At 42.5% G+C, this 15,632-nt stretch overlaps 1 protein-coding gene across 2 annotated transcripts in view; it reads left to right on the top strand.

Annotated features, from left to right (window-relative positions):
- Positions 1-7,321: 7,321 nt before the first annotated feature.
- Positions 7,322-15,632, top strand: part of ASCC3 (activating signal cointegrator 1 complex subunit 3) — a 202,937-nt gene continuing 194,626 nt past the window's right edge. The window contains exons 1-4 of one of the 2 annotated variants that reach the window (XM_088665994.1): positions 7,887-8,010; positions 10,190-10,323; positions 12,678-12,826; positions 15,021-15,171. In XM_088665994.1, the coding sequence (XP_088522120.1) occupies positions 12,737-12,826; positions 15,021-15,171 (241 nt within the window). In that variant the 5' untranslated portion in view covers positions 7,887-8,010; positions 10,190-10,323; positions 12,678-12,736. Of the gene's footprint in view, positions 8,011-10,189; positions 10,324-12,677; positions 12,827-15,020; positions 15,172-15,632 lie in introns of both variants that reach the window. The other variant, XM_035109325.3, reaches the window with a different exon arrangement.

The following is a 15,632-nucleotide window of genomic DNA, read 5'->3' as shown; positions in this document are numbered from 1 at the left end:
ATTAACATCAAAGGGTATGAGAATGCCCTTACTCAGGCATCCCTAGACTTCAGCCCTCCAGATGTTTTGGACTACAATCCCCATCTTCCCCGACCACTGGTCCTGTTAGCTAGGGATCATGGGAGTTGTAGGCCAAAACACCTGGAGGGCCGCAGTTTGGGGAGCCTGCCCTAACTGGATATCACCATCAATAGTCTAGGTTTATCTGTGGTGTACTGAGATGGCATGAATGGCAGTTTAGTTTTAGGCCAAGAATTGCTGCTTGTCTATACAAAACTGCAAATTCTTTTAGCATTTTTAATCTTATTTTAAATGTAAACACGTATCAACAAGAATATTAATATCAGAATCAATGTAATTTACAAGATCCATTGTTTTGCAGGCTTTTTCCAAGTCATATAACACAAATACTTATTTAAGTCAGCCATCCCCAAATATTGAGTTCCTCCAGATGTAGAGGGCTAACACTGCCTAGCCCTGGCTAGTATGGCCCAATGGTCAGGGATTATGCAAGTTGTATTCCAGCAACCTCTGGAGAGCACCAGACTGGGGAAAGTGAGTTTAAATAGGAGGATAAGAGAGAGACTACAATATTACTTCTACACAGAAGACTATGGGGGCTGCACGTTCTTTTGTATACCATGAAAATCTTTAATAATTTATTATTATTATTTTTAAAAAAATTAGACTATGGGGGCAATCCTATAGCAAGTTCCACCAAGATGAGCAGGTTAGGATGTGTCGCCATTCTTGGCTTAGCCAAAGATATGCATGTGTCCTTCTCTCTTTCCTGTCGCAGCTGTGTCCGGGGGATCCAAACAAAAAAAGAGATGTTTCAGTGGGGGGGGGGAGAGAGACAGGAGGGGAACCTAGACTGCATCCTAAGCCAGTTTGGTCATGTGACCCTAGGAAGCCTGTGGGAGTTGCTCCGGCAAAAGCATCCCACCCCAGAAGAAAATGGGAAGGGCCCGATCCTCAGAAATTGGGCCCAAACTCGGATGGCAGCCCTACCCAGGATGTTCCAAATAGGATCTTGGGATCCAGAAAATCTCCCGGCCAATCTCATGGCAGCACCCACAGGATATAAGCCCAGCATGCCCTGGCCCAGCTTGCTCCCCTCCCCTCCCCAGGGCTTCTAACGGGCTCAACATCTGACATCGGTTTACACCAGCATCAACTAGAAAGCATTAAAGGCTAGTTACAATTTTAATGAGAACACTGTTATTTTGGGTGCTGTTAAATAATTAATTGAAGCTCCTAAGATTGTTTGAGTAGTGAAAGGGAAACATTTTCAGAAAATTGCTCAAAAGCCTCATTGCACCAAATAATAGCTTACCATTTTTTCATAGTAAATTGCTTTCGGTAGCAGTCATTAAGGTTTCTATTAGACTTTTTAAACAAACATTTTCTTATTGGATTGATGTAGCTATCCAAGCTAGTCTAAAACCAAAATTTCCCAACTTCCATCTCTTCAATATTTTTTAAAAAATCCTAAGGGCTAGGAAAAAATACAATGCTAATAACCCACCCACCCCAGCTGATTGCAAGAGGTTATTATAGACTGTAGAAAAAGTAATAGTGCAAGCCCAACTGAAGTACAGTGGTACCTCGGGTTACAAATGCTTCAGGTTACAAACTCCGCTAACCCAGAAATAGTACCTCGGGTTAAGAACTTTGCTTCAGGATGAGAACAGAAATCGTGCTCCGGCGGCGCGGCGGCAGCAGGAGGCCCCATTAGCTAAACTGGTGCCTCAGGTTAAGAACAGTTTCAGGTTGAGAACGGCCCTCCGGAACGAATTAAGTTCTTAACCAGAGGTACCACTGTATATGGGAGGTGCAATGGTTTGGCTTAGTATATGGTCCTAAAAGGCACAGCATTGCACAGTAGGGGTGAAACTAGGCTTTATTTCACCTAGGTGAAAGACCCAGTTTGGTACACACACACACACACACACACACACACACACACACACCATTTGTGAACAAACACGCAGAGGTTGAATCTCAATGGCACCACTCTGGAGGCTTCACCCAGGGCAAAAACCCTGGCTAGCTGCACCTGCCGCCCCAGAAAAACTAAGGCTCTGTTGCATGGTACTTGATTATCTTAAATATAGTTCAATAAATTATCTGCATTATAATTAATGTTACAGTCTGCTTAATTCACCAAAATGAACATAGTCTTAGTCTCGAACAACAACATGAAAAAAAAAAATCACTTCCACAGCATCCTTCAGAATAAGTGGGATCAATTGCAAAAGGTAAAGTGAAAGCGGGAATCTAGATCTATGCATACATCACCCTTGCTGGATTGGGAGAATAACGAGGGATGCAAGAAAAAAAGCATTTATTGCCAATTGCATTTGTCATGAACCACCCCAAGGCCTTACTTTGTGTGCCATCTATTAGGAAGATGTGTTGAGTAAAAACTTGAAATATGACCTGTTTGCTGAAAACAGGGGGCAGAAATCTTTTAAAAGCTGATCACATGGTATAACCTTCAGATAATTATCAACAAGAACAAAAGCTATTTTTGATTGTATCCAGTTGTGCTGCTCAGCTGTCAGTAAGGCTTCCATCAGCAAAACAGGGAGGGAAACCATTCTTGTCGATAGCCTCCCTCCCTCCCTCCCTCCCCCATGACCCCCGAACCTGACCTATAGAGTCCCTCTGGAGTAGATTTAGAGGGTGGTGACTTCAGGGGGAAGGGAAATTACTGAAAATTGGTTCTCTTCTCATTTTTCTGACAAATGAAAGCCTTACCCCCAATTGATCAACACTGTTGGATACAACCCTGGGTCTGATACCCTTGGGGTGCAGAATCACACAGCAATAGTGGTGTTGCAGTTTAGGTTGGCTTAAAACTACTTCTTTGTTTCGTGAATTTTCTGGGAATTCAAAAGCTTAGGCTTAAAACAGTTTGCCTTTGAAGGTGCTGCCTTCCCAATGACTTGTCTGGGACTGTGGGGTTTCTTTCTCTTGGCCCACCAAGCTCCCCAAACAGGCAACCTCAAAATTATTTTTACTATATTGACTTTCTTCTTCTTCTTTGTTTATATTTCCCACTGAGTTTGATTTTTAAAAAGGGAGCAAATCTTCCTTACTACAAGATGAGGCATCCTGCTGGTATCTTGCTCAAAATATCCTTGCCAGCTTCTTGCCAGGAACACAGGGCAGGCTGCCCAGAAGGAGTGGGCAGCAGCTGGTGGCTTTTGCTCTCCAGTTTGCACACACTGGAGTGTTTAAAGGAAAGCTGCATTTCCTTTCTCGCTACAAAGGAAGAGTGAATCAGTGCTAATTTTAAATTGTCTTAAGCATAATACAGCATAATGAAAAAGGAAATTGCCATTTTGCTAGTCATGTGGATATGCACTACATGCAAAAAGTGGTGTTGCTTGTTTAACAAATGCTGTAACAACTGCACCCTTAGTACGAAACACTTTGAATTAGAAGCTCCACTAGCTTCCATGAATTATATTTCGAAGAAGGTGGGATTAGGGGAGCAGGCTAACAGTCTGATTGCAAACACAGGAAAGCTGCCGTATCGTGGGTCAACCTGTGGTCTATCTGGCTCAGTACTGTCTACATTCAGCAGCTCTCCAGGGTTTCAGGCAGGGGGTTCAATTTCCATAGCCTGCCATTCCATGCCTGAGACCAACGGTGCCCTGGGACTTATGACCTCACCTTCACAAGGGAGTTCCTGGCACTAATTTCCCTTTTCATCAAATGATACCTGCCCAAGTGCATCTCACACTTATTCCCAGGCAGCCCACCCCATGGAACCTGACAGCCCATTCTTAGTCTCCAGACACTGAACTACGAAACTGGAGAAACCAGTGGAGTGTGCTGGGAATCATCCTCCTTGACATATTGACATGAGTTCCCAGCTCTCTACTTTGATATGCTGCAGCAGTACAGAGGCTGACAGAACTGACTAAACGAAAACGTTGATCTGGATTAAACTGGATAAATCCCAGGAAGTAGAATTTCCTCGTCAAACACAAGACCCACCAATTCTGCAATCAACAGACACTACTCCTTGGGTTATGACATAGCTGGGTAAATAAGCCAACACCTTTACCACCAAACTTTCTGAGAAACAAGGGACCAGCATCCAAACACCAGGAGCTGTAATCACCCAAGAACCTGGTGCTGGCATGTATACATTCACACACAACATCACCCTTTTGCTTTGTTTTGACTGATGTGTTATGTACTGTACTTTTATGCTGTACTGTTTTTAATATTCAGTTGGAAGCCACCCAGAGTGGCTGGGGGAAATTATTATTATTATTATTCTCATTGTCTGGGAGCCTTTGGGCTAAAAGGCGGTACCGGTATATAAATATACCACACTATAATATCAATTTACAGCCGCAAGATCTCCTCTGAACACTGGATAGGTAAATGATTAACCCCTTCTCTGTTTTCCAGAGTCAGGTGCCAAATTGGCATGCTCCCATCTTTTTTCATATATGCATTTAACATAGCTCTCTCTCTTTCCCCCACTCTGAGAATTTATTCTCCATTTTAATGTGAATGCAGTAAGGAATTAGGTAAGAGGCAAAAGGGGAATTTATGTTTAATATACTGTACCAAATTTATTGTGTAATTGAATTTCCCTTTCCTACCTCACTTTAATAAATCTGCTGCCTTGGCATTCAATTTGAGATCCTGGTATGCATTGGAATTTCCAGATCCTGGACTCCCTTAAGCACATGCCCAGGGCAGTATGAGTCAACCACCAAAAAAGATTTCACTCCTTTCTCATGCGTGTTGAAGGGTCATGTGTGAAATGTGCAAATCCCCCAAAGCACAGGCAACATTCATTGGTGGTTAGCTACTCAGCTGTCATTGGGGGTTTCCAAGTACCTGCATAAAATTAAGATTTCAGAGGAAAGCTGAAGTAAGTTTGACAGACAGACAGCAGCAGTAGACTCAAGAGGGGTATTCTTATGTGGCAGAGACATATTTATGGCAGTGCAAATAAGTCAATTGTACAGGACTCCAAAATACCAGCAAGGGGCCCAGACTCTTAGCTTTCGTTTAGGAAAAGAAGTTTCCAAGTATAAATTTGAGCTGCTGTGCCCTGATATTTCTGTTAAATGAGCTGGTCTAGAAATTAGCCTCGAGCTAGAAAGGGGACTTTGGAGTGCATGATGCATTTGGTGGCCAATGGGAGGCAGGTTGATGTCTCTCATGAAAGGAGGCTCCTTCCTTCCTCACCCCTTGCACCACTAACAGAAGCTAGTAAACATTGTACTGTCTGGCTTCTGCCAGCTTTGTATTACCTGGCATGGTGTGGGTTAGAGGTAGCCTCCAACTATTATTATTATTTATATACCACCCTATATCCGCAGGTCTCAAGGCAGTTAACAGAATAAAATCGGAATATAAAACCACAGAATACATAATCAAAATCATCCCCCAACACATTTTAAAAGGGCATAGATTGTCCTCTTTATAGCGACTGAAACCTATTTAAACAATTATCCAACTGAAAATGTAAGCTACTTGAAAGTAAATAAATTATATATTAAATTGTATAGTGTAAATCACTTTGGGATGTCTCATGTGATGCAATTCATAAATGAATATAATAATAATAAATTGTGTTTTTTAAAAATTATAATGTTCTGTTTAATAAAAGTATTTGAGTCTGACACGGGATAGAGACATGAGACTATGTCAAACAAGCTAGAATAAAATTGTGGCAGAGGAAATGTATAAAGGATAGGAGGGAAAGGCAGTTTTTAATTAATACTGTATTAAGCTGTGGATCCTATGGGCGGTTGATAAATAAAAAATTGGATCTTGCACCTAGTGACATTAAAACAAACCAATGGAACACAAGTAGAACCCCCCCCACCCACATGTGGTAGCTTAATAGTGGAAGTCTTCCACATAGTGCACTACAGAATTAAAATTGTAGTCCAGTCGTGGTGACACATTTGACATATCAAGCAACAGCACGTCATGTCACTAAACTCTGTACACTGTGATCTGAACAGACGTCTTCTGTCAAAGGGAAGCCTGTGCATTTGGCTTTATCTGCCTGCTTTCCCCTCCCTACCACAATCACCTCTGTCATTCATGCTTTTCTTTTGGCTGGAGCTTCAGTTCTATTATATATTGGACAGCAGCCTGGTTGTAACATGAGAGAGTGTTTAGTCCCACTGTGGTATATAGAACTTTGAAAAGTTAAAAAGAAAAAGTTGTGAGAAATATTTTTTTTCTATTTACATAAAACCCACTGAAAGACAAGTATAGTAAAAATAGGGTAGCACCAAACTAGCAGTGTGGGGTGGTGATTAACATCTTTGATGTCATGCAGAGTGTATGAAGGGAGAAAAGCCTTAAGGCATTTAAGGAAGTTTATTAATTACAATATCTGGTCACAATACTACCGTGTTTCTCATATTATAAGACACGTCTTATATTTATTTTTTCCTCAAAAAAACCCACTATGGCTTATTTTCAAGGGATGTCTTATATTTTTTCTCCTCCTCCTGCCGCGGCCAGCATTGCTGCTGCGCCTATCACTATGTCTTATTTCCGGGGTATGGCTTATATTCCTTGAATGCTTAAAAATCCTGCTATGGCTTATTTTATGGGTATGTCTTAAAATATGAGAAACAGGGTATGCTCAAATCCATTGGTCAAACGGCTTGACTTACTCTGCAGATCTATGCACATCTGGAATGTTTCAAAGAATGTCCTGAAATGTGTCAAAGTCACCTGAGTAAAGAAATCCAAGTTATACCTTTTCCTAAATAGGTAAGCCTACATGACAGGCCTTCATAATCTATGTAATGAAATTGACATAAAAAGTGGAAAATTCCATCCTCTGGTCCAGTTCCTGATTGATATGAAATATGTTTCAGAGAATCATTCTCTGTCTGCTTTCAGATGCGTGCTCATTGTAGAGTCAGACTTTTTTACAGTCAACACAATGTCATTAGCATCAAAACGGCAGCCCGTATCCCTGCCTCCCCCTATTTAATCTGTATTTAAAGTTTTTTGGTGCTTAAAAAAACCCAAAAAAACTCATTCCCAATGACTCGTTTGCAATAAGGTGCCTTATACCAGTCAAACCATTCACTGTTCCGTTTAGCTCAGCATTGTCTGTACTGACCGGCAGCATCTTTCCGGAGTTTCAGACCCAAGACATTCCCAACCCTAAAAAGGTAAAGGGACCCCTGACCATTAGGTCCAGTTGTGGATGACTCTGGGGTTGCGGCGCTCATCTCGCGTTATTGGTCGAGGCAGCAGGTGTACAGCTTCCAGGTCATGTGGCCAGCATGACTAAGCTGCTTCTGGCGAACCAGAGCAGCGCACGGAAACGCCATTTACCTTCCCGGCAGAGCGGTACCTATTTATCTACTTGCACTTTGCCGTGCTTTCGAACTGCTAGGTTGGCAGATTCCCAACCCTACTATAATAATTAATAATAATTTATTATTTTTCCCCGCCCACCCGGAGATGCCAGAAATTGAACCTGGTGTCTCCTGAACGCAGAAGATGTGGCCGGCAACTGGGAAGCAGCCGGCTGTCGCTGTTCGGCCACAGTTCTGAATTTCGCTTGTTCCCTATATACTGTATAGGCAGCTGCCACTATTATCCCGCAAGCAGAGGCGGCGTCAGAAGCAACCAGGATTGCACCGCCCCTCTTCCTGCCGGCAACAGATTTGGTCTTCGGTTCTGGGGCGCATCAGGAAACGAAAGAGAAAGTCGGATTCTCCGAGGGCGGTTTGTGCACGTCGAAGTGTTGAGGATAAGGGGGCGGAGCCTTCCATAACGAGGGGACGTTCATTGGCTGACGCCTCGGCCGAAGCGCCGCGCCGCCGTCACCGCGCTTTCCGAACGCGGCGTCCCTCGGCTCAGCCGGCGAAACCGGCGGAAGGGGAGGAACGCGGCTGCGCGAGGAGAGGAACCCGGAAGCGGCTCGGTCGAAATAGTAAGCGTCGGCCCTCCATGGGAGAGAAGCGGCGTGGCAGCAAAGCGAAGAAGGTAAGCCGGGCAGCCGCCGCCGGACGGAACCGCTTCCCGGCTGGGGGCTGAGCAGGAGGCGCCCTCCGTGCGAGGGAGAGAGAAAGACTCAGCCCTGCTGAGCCCAGGCGCCCCTGACACCCCCAGTGCAGGGTTTCCCGCCGGGATAGAAGCCAGGCAGCGAAAGTCTGCGGCCCGTCCCTCGCTTCTAGTGGCTTCCTTCCCTTCTTGTAGCCACGGGATTCAGTGGCCCACGCTCCCGAGGAAGAGGACGGGGATCGCAGCCTTTCATAGCCCAACCCTGCGTGCCCGTTTGCTCGTGTGCGACTTTGGTCTAGTGACACTTGGGTGTGAGGGTTGCCTCTCGGTCCCGGTCGTGTTTATTATTGCAGGCAAGACTCCCTGTTCTCTCTGGTCCTGTTCGTGGCCGTTTGAGAGTAAAGTCCATTGGGTAACGGGGCAGATCAACAAGTAAGCAAGGGATCGCTTTTGTCACCGCTGAGGGGGGTAAGCGACTGACTGGCATTGCAAGTTAAAGGAAAACTGAGCCTGGTGTCTCTTAAATCGGGCTGCCTGCGAGAGGCCCTGGGTTCCTACTTGCGGATAGGTGGATATTTGGAAAAAGACGTCATGACTTGCTACTTTACCCCATCTCCATTCAGCTCCCATTGACTAAGTCAAAGTAGATGGCCTTGAGCCAATTAATGCATTTTAATAGTACTGCCCCTACCATAGGTGCTATACAGTATTAGGTTCTAATCTACTGCATCTCCAAGCAGTTTTTCCCCACCCCACTGATTTTGGCAGTGGTTGTAAAAGAAAAAAGTAGATACAGCACACCAGTCAGCAGAGAGCTCAACATCACTTCCTCCCTGTGCACCACATCAGTTATTTGATAAGTGGAGAAATAGTCCCTTTCCACACAAATTGCTGCTTGTCAGTTAGTTCATCCACATGGATCAGCTGAGAAGGTGGGGAATTGGTTTTGTATCCTTGTGTGTGTAGAGGTGTGCAAGAGTTTGGGTGTCCACTTCCACTTTTGACCACACCCACTGCTGACATGCAGCCCCAGAGTGAATGTGGCCCTCAGGCCAATGAAGGCTGGTTACCTTTGGTATATTTGTTACTCAGGCTACGTAAAGCGTGTGCTCAATACTCCTGATTATATAATCTGGGGAGGCTCAGAGGTACAGTAGTGGCAGAACACACACTTTACATGCCCCATGGCATTTCTAGTTAAATGGATCGGGCAAAGATCTTTACCAGAGACACTGGCAAGAACCTCCCAGTTTGAGTAGACGACACTGGGTTAGTTGTAAAAAAGTAACCTGGTATAAGGCAGCTGCCTATATTAAGAATATGTAAGGTGCTGTGGTCTAAACCACTGAATCTAGGGCTTGCTGATCAGAAGGTTGGCGGTTCAAATCCCTGTGGTGGGGTGAGCTTCCGTTGTTCGGTCCCAGCTCCTGCCCACCTAGCAATTCGAAAGCACGTCAAAGTGCAAGTAGATAAATAGTTACCGCTCCAGCGGGAAGGTACACGGTGTCTCCGTGTGTTGCTCTGGTTCGCCAAAAGCGGCTTAGTCATGCTGGCCACATGACCCAAAAGCTGTCTGTGGACAAACGCCGGCTCCCTCGGCCTATAAAGCGAGATGAGTGCGCAACCCCAGAGATGAGAGTCGTCCACGACTGGACCTAACGGTCAGGGGCCCCTTTCCCTGTTAAAGCTCGTATTATACCTATTTGCTTTTTAATTGTAGTCTTTTCTGATAAGCTGGTCACACTCGCTGCAGAATCTTGCATTTTAATGTATATTTTACATTTTGAGTAAACTGCTGTATACAAATTATGTTAAATAGGAATAAAATAAATAGTCTTTTGGTTCCATTGTTTATAGTAAGATGAAAACAATGCAGACATAGTGGGTGAAAGATTACAAATAAGTAGCTTTTGAGCGTTTTGCAGACATGAGTGTTATTTTGGAAGAGAAGCCATTATAAATATTAGTAAAAAAGGTATGTGCTGCTTTAATCTTTTGATTTGTTGTTGAAGTTGTTTTGGTTTCCAGCTTATTCTACCATAAATAGAGACTCAAATGGTTGTGTAATGAAGTTCCATTAAATTTTTCTGAGGATAGGAAAAGCATTCTCTCCATACTTGACACCTAAAGTAAAGCAAGTGGTACTTCTGTTTCCATCCAGAGAGCTTTTGGACCAAATAAGACTTGACAAATGAAGGTGGAACAAAAGGACTTGATAACAGCATCATGTTCACATGTAATCCATCTAACTAAAATCTGTTCTGTGTAAGTTTTGCAAAGGCTGGAAAAATCTTAGTAAGTAGTCCCCAAAATGGAAAATTAATTGTTGGTGTTAAGAAAGTGCTCTTCTGCAGGAGCATTAAAAGTCTCTTGACTATAAGTGAGTGATCCAGTACTGTATGATCCAAGGGCATAAGAAAGTATGAGAAAAGCTCTTCAGTTAGCAGAGTAGCTAAAAGAGTTTTATGTTCTCTATGGCTTTGAAAATTGCAATGACAAGAGAGAATGACATGCCCAGGAGAGAGGAGACAGGAACCTGGGAACTTCTTGGTGACTGGCTTTAGGTATGTGTATGTAGGTTGCTGCTACCACCAATACTTTTATTCCTATTCAAGAGCACAGCTATTTGGTTTGCTTTGGAGGTGAAGCAGGGCTTGTTCCCTATTCACTTGGCTTACGGAAGTCTTGCTTGAAGAATTTAAGCCTTTTCAATTTGCCAGGTGCTGAAGTCTTCCAGTTGCTTGATAGTTTCAACAATTTATTTTAAGGAAAAGATATTGATGTGGATCTTCAGTTTTCTCCTGGTGGTTGGAGTATCCCTTGAGTAGAGTTTTGTTCATGGGAGGCTTCCACTGGTGGAAGGGCAATAAGAGGTGACTTTCCTTGCTCCTATATAGCCCTTTGTGGCACCACATCTCTTCTGAGTTAATGGAGTCCTGTAAGCATTTATGCATACAAAATCAGCATGTCTTAAATCATTGACATTTCCTTTCCATGATTGACCTGGTGAAGATGTAATGTTGGCTTCGTGTATTTTACAAATTCAGAGCCAGCCTTCGAAACACATACTTAACTCTGTTCTTCCATCTGGTGCAAATCCCTATCCCCTCATTAGCCATAATTATGGTTCAGTATTACATCTGCCCCAAAGCTGACTATGATACCACTCAAACAAGTTGCACTGGGCAATGAAACATATTTTCAATCCCTGGTTAAGGAACAACCTGGTTAGTGTTAACCATGATTTGTACAGGTGAAACTGTAAACCTGAATCATGTTTAATGCTGAATATGGTTGGAGAGAAATGAGAAATTTGCCTACTCAGTGGATGTATGCTTTATCTGTTAATTAGTGAAAACGAATTTATCATTTTATAATAAGTTTATAATGCTCCTTGTGTTATATTATTTCATCAAATAATTTAAAGTAATTTCTTTTTGCTAAAGTTCTTGCCTGCTGGTTTAAGACGAAGTACAATCCTATGCACAGAATCATAGAATTGCAGAGTTGTAAGGGATTCCAAAGATCATCTAGTCCAGCCCCCTGCAGTGCACCCATGGCAGATGGAAATCCAACCTCTGCTTGAAAACCTCCAAGGGAAGGGAGTCCCATCACCCTCCAAGGGAGTCTATCCCACTGTTTCAAAGCTCTTATTGTCAGAAAGTTCTTCCTGATGTTTAGTTGGAATCTCCTTTCTTGTAACTTGAAGCCATTGGTCTGGGTTCTACCCTTTGGAGCAGGAGAAAACAAGCTTGCACCATCTTTCGTGTAACAGCCCTTTAGATATTTGAAGATGGCTATCATATCTCAGTCTCCTCTTTTCCAGGCCAAACATATCCACTTCCCTCAGCCGCTCCTTATAAGGCTCAGTTTCCAGACCCTTTATCATCTTGGCTGCCCTCCTTTGCACACAGTTTAGCTTGTCAACATCCTTCTTAAATTGTGGTACCCAGAACTGGACATAGTGCTCCAGGTATGGTCTGACCAAGGCAAAATAGAGCAGCACTGTAGTATTATTTCCCTTGATCAGGACAATGTAGATGCAGCCTAGAAGCTGTTGGTGCAGCCTAGAAGCTTGTCGTCTATCTACTAAGACCCCTAAATCCTTTTCACATGAGATTCATGTGACATTACTTCTTTTGAGAAACGTATGCTGGGTTGTAATAATCACAGCATGCTTTCCTAAGTGCTCACAGACCGACTGTTTAATTATGTGCTCTAGGACCTTTCCTGCTATCAATGTCAAGTTGACTGGTTGGTGACCTGGGTTTCTCCCCCCCCCCTTTGAAGATAACTTTTGGATAGCTCAGTTGGTTAGAGCATGGTGCTGATAATGCCAAGGTCACAGGTTCAGTCCCTGTATGGGATAGCTGCATGTTTCTGTATTGTAGAGGTTTAGACTAAATGATCCCCAGGGTACCTTCCAACTCTATGATTCTATGATTGTACGGTTCTAAGATGGGGACAACATTTGCCCGTCTACAGTCTGTAAGGATCTCTCCTGTTCTTCAAGAATTTTCATAGGTTATAGACAGAGGCTCTGAGTGTACATCCATTTGTTTGCATAAAATAGTTTATTTACTTAAACTGAGAAGTTCCCAAAGCACTGGCAAAACTTAACTGTGTTTTTGATGTTGTTTTTTTTGGAGGTTTACCTGTTGGAGATGAATTTAATGTCTCATCATATGGATCACTGAATGGGTAATAAATGGCCCTTCCTCGCCTAACAGGAGCCCTGCGCTCCTTTTCAAATGTCACTAAACAAGATGATTACAGTGAAGAATCTGCTGACTTAACGGTAAATTATTTGTTCAAAACTTAAATATTGAGAATTATTTTGATGTTTTTAGTTGCTTATTATATTCAGTCATTTTGTCAACAGCTTTGCCTCAGATTATGTACTTTATGTATTTCTTTTTTGCAAACATTAATCTTTTTTTAAAGCTCACACAGGAGAGGATGGAGCTCTGAAGGGATGCAGTAGTGCCATAAATTTTGTAACTTCGAAAAGTCATTTTAATGTCACACAGTTGGATGTGCGTGCAATATTTTCCTACAGTTTTCCATTGCTAGCATCTGCGGACATGCCAGAGTGTGACGTTCTATGGGTTAGTTCTGACCTTCAGTCTGTCACTGGCCAACCAGTAATCTGTAGAGGAGGCAAGTGTAATGTCTAGTTCCTAGGCCAAATTAGGCAGACCACGGGGGATGCCATGAGATCTGAGGTCTTACCAGGTTCATGAGTGGAGTGGCAGGCTGAAACAGATAAAACTTTCTAGAAAACCCACATCACTGGGTATATACACGAGAAAATAATCCGACTGTATTTGCCTTTTGCTTTGTTTTTAATGGGCTATGGTGACTGAGCTGCTGATCTCTCTAGAAAGTGAAAAGCTAAAACTTTTAACCAATAGCAGACACTCCTGAAACAAAAGGCGAAATAGCACAAATAGTCGTTGCCAGCCAATGGCATCTTCTGTTCAAAGTAAATTGAAAAGAAACAAATTGGCATCTTGCAATTTGATACTGATATGCCATCTAGGCCTACGCGTACACCTACCCAAGCACTTCAGAGCTTATTCTGATTTCCGTCATGTCGCTATAAGCCCAGAGTAACTCCTCTAATCTTACCTCTATTCCATTCTTTCATCACTATAACTAGAGCATCAATTTGGCCCTCTCTTTTCATGTCATTTGAAATTGTGTAAGTGCACTACTAAATGAACCATTAAAAGAGAATCCATTCACTGAAACAAGCATCAGCAACAACTAATATAGCATAAATTTAAGGAACATACTGTACAGCACTTTAATGCATTTTTTCTTAAATAATCTTCTGATGGCTCTCAAAGAGGAGTTGGAATACTAGCTCTATTTAATAATAATCTGTGCAGTTTTTTTAGGTGCCTGTTTTTTTATGGCAATAGCAGCCGCCGCCCCCCTAAACTGCATGAGAATGGAACGAATCTCAAAAAGGGACTGTGATTGGCTGCTGAAATGAAGGGTGGTATCAGTGATGGGGAAGGAGAATTGTTTACATTCTCCAGTGGGGTCCTTTTGAAAAAGGGGGGAAATGGTATAGGATGGATCAGTCAGTTGTATTTCATATTTTCCCAAATCAGAGAGGAGTTTGGGGAAAGAGGAAGATTGTGCAGGGAAAAAATAGGGAGAAGTCAAATTTTAGATAGAAGATGTTTCATGAATCCCATTGTCACTCATTAGAGATAGATTTGCATGGTTTATAAGCCATGATTTAGTTAATCGTTAGCTAAAGTTGATTTTCCAAACTTGGCCCCTCAGCTTAACTATGGTTTATAAACAACAGTTATAACTATACTCGTTAACCATAATTTATAATTCTATAATCCTTGGATAAAATTAGCCCATCACTTAGCAATATGCCTGAACATAGGCCTACTTCTTAACTATGGTTGGAACCCAAATTTATAGAGCCATGAGTGAAGAATGGTTCAGAATTAAAGCTACTCTCAAAGCTCATCTCTTACTAGTGCTTTAAACCAGTGATGGCCAAACTTGGCCCTCCAGCTGTTTGGGGACTACAGTTCCCATCATCCCTGACCACTGGTCCTGTTAGCTAGGGGTGATGGGAGTTGTAGTCCCAAAACAGCTGGAAGGCCAAGTTTGGCCACCACTGCTTTAAACTTTGCCCGGCAACAGCTGCTCTTCTTGCCGCCCCCCCTTTCCCCAGTCAAGTTTAAAGGAGTGGCTAAAGCGTGGTGAATGCTTTAGACAATGTGAGAACAATGTGAGATTCAAGCATGCAATTTTATCACTAGATTTTTAGGTGTTGTCTTAAAACTAATCATTTTTAACACATGAATAATGTGCTAGCATTTGGAACTTTCAGCTCTAATAAGCAATAGGTAGGTAGCGTTTGGAAGTATTTGAAAACATTCCTTTTCTTACCATATAGAATACCTTTGTTCCAAAAACCCTGAACCTTTCTGACTACTTGTGTTCTATATCTTCAGAATAAAAGAACCAAATTGCAAGAAGAGCAACTGAAGTCTGGTCTTACCTGGAAGAAAATAGTTAGCTTTGTTGATGAAAATTCAGCCAAGGAAAACAAACAATCCATACTTGAAGATTTAAAGACAATACTACAAGCTTCCAAACAAATAGGTAAGTGGTAATTTAGAAGTGGGATAGTATTTGTAGATGACTGAGCCACACTGTAGTCTAGTCTTGCAGAACAAAAAGCTGCAACATTTAAAAGGCTTCTAATCATTTGCAAGCCTGTGATTGCTACAAATAATTACTTATTTGTAGAATATTTATGGTATGATGAAATTAGGCTAGCTTTGCAGATGAGTCCACAAAAGTTATCTTATTATCCTTGCATTTTAAAAACCACCTTTTTGGGGGAGGGGGGAATCTCTGAAACTTTGGAGTGAACAGCTTTAAAAAACTCAGTTCTGGGATTACAGTTTTAATACCCCAAATATCTCCCCTCTTCGGTGTAATACCAGATAGGTACATTTAGAAAAGCCACAGGCACTTACCATGCTGCATATAATCGTTGCTGTTTTCCCTTTTTCAGACTAACTGAACAAAGGCACAAGGCACACAACCTCCCCCCACCC

This window comes from Zootoca vivipara, chromosome 3, assembly GCF_965207765.1.
Source record: "Zootoca vivipara chromosome 3, rZooViv2.hap1.1, whole genome shotgun sequence".
In the NCBI taxonomy this organism is placed as follows: domain Eukaryota; kingdom Metazoa; phylum Chordata; class Lepidosauria; order Squamata; family Lacertidae; genus Zootoca; species Zootoca vivipara.
This window is presented reverse-complemented; position numbering and strand designations above follow the sequence as displayed.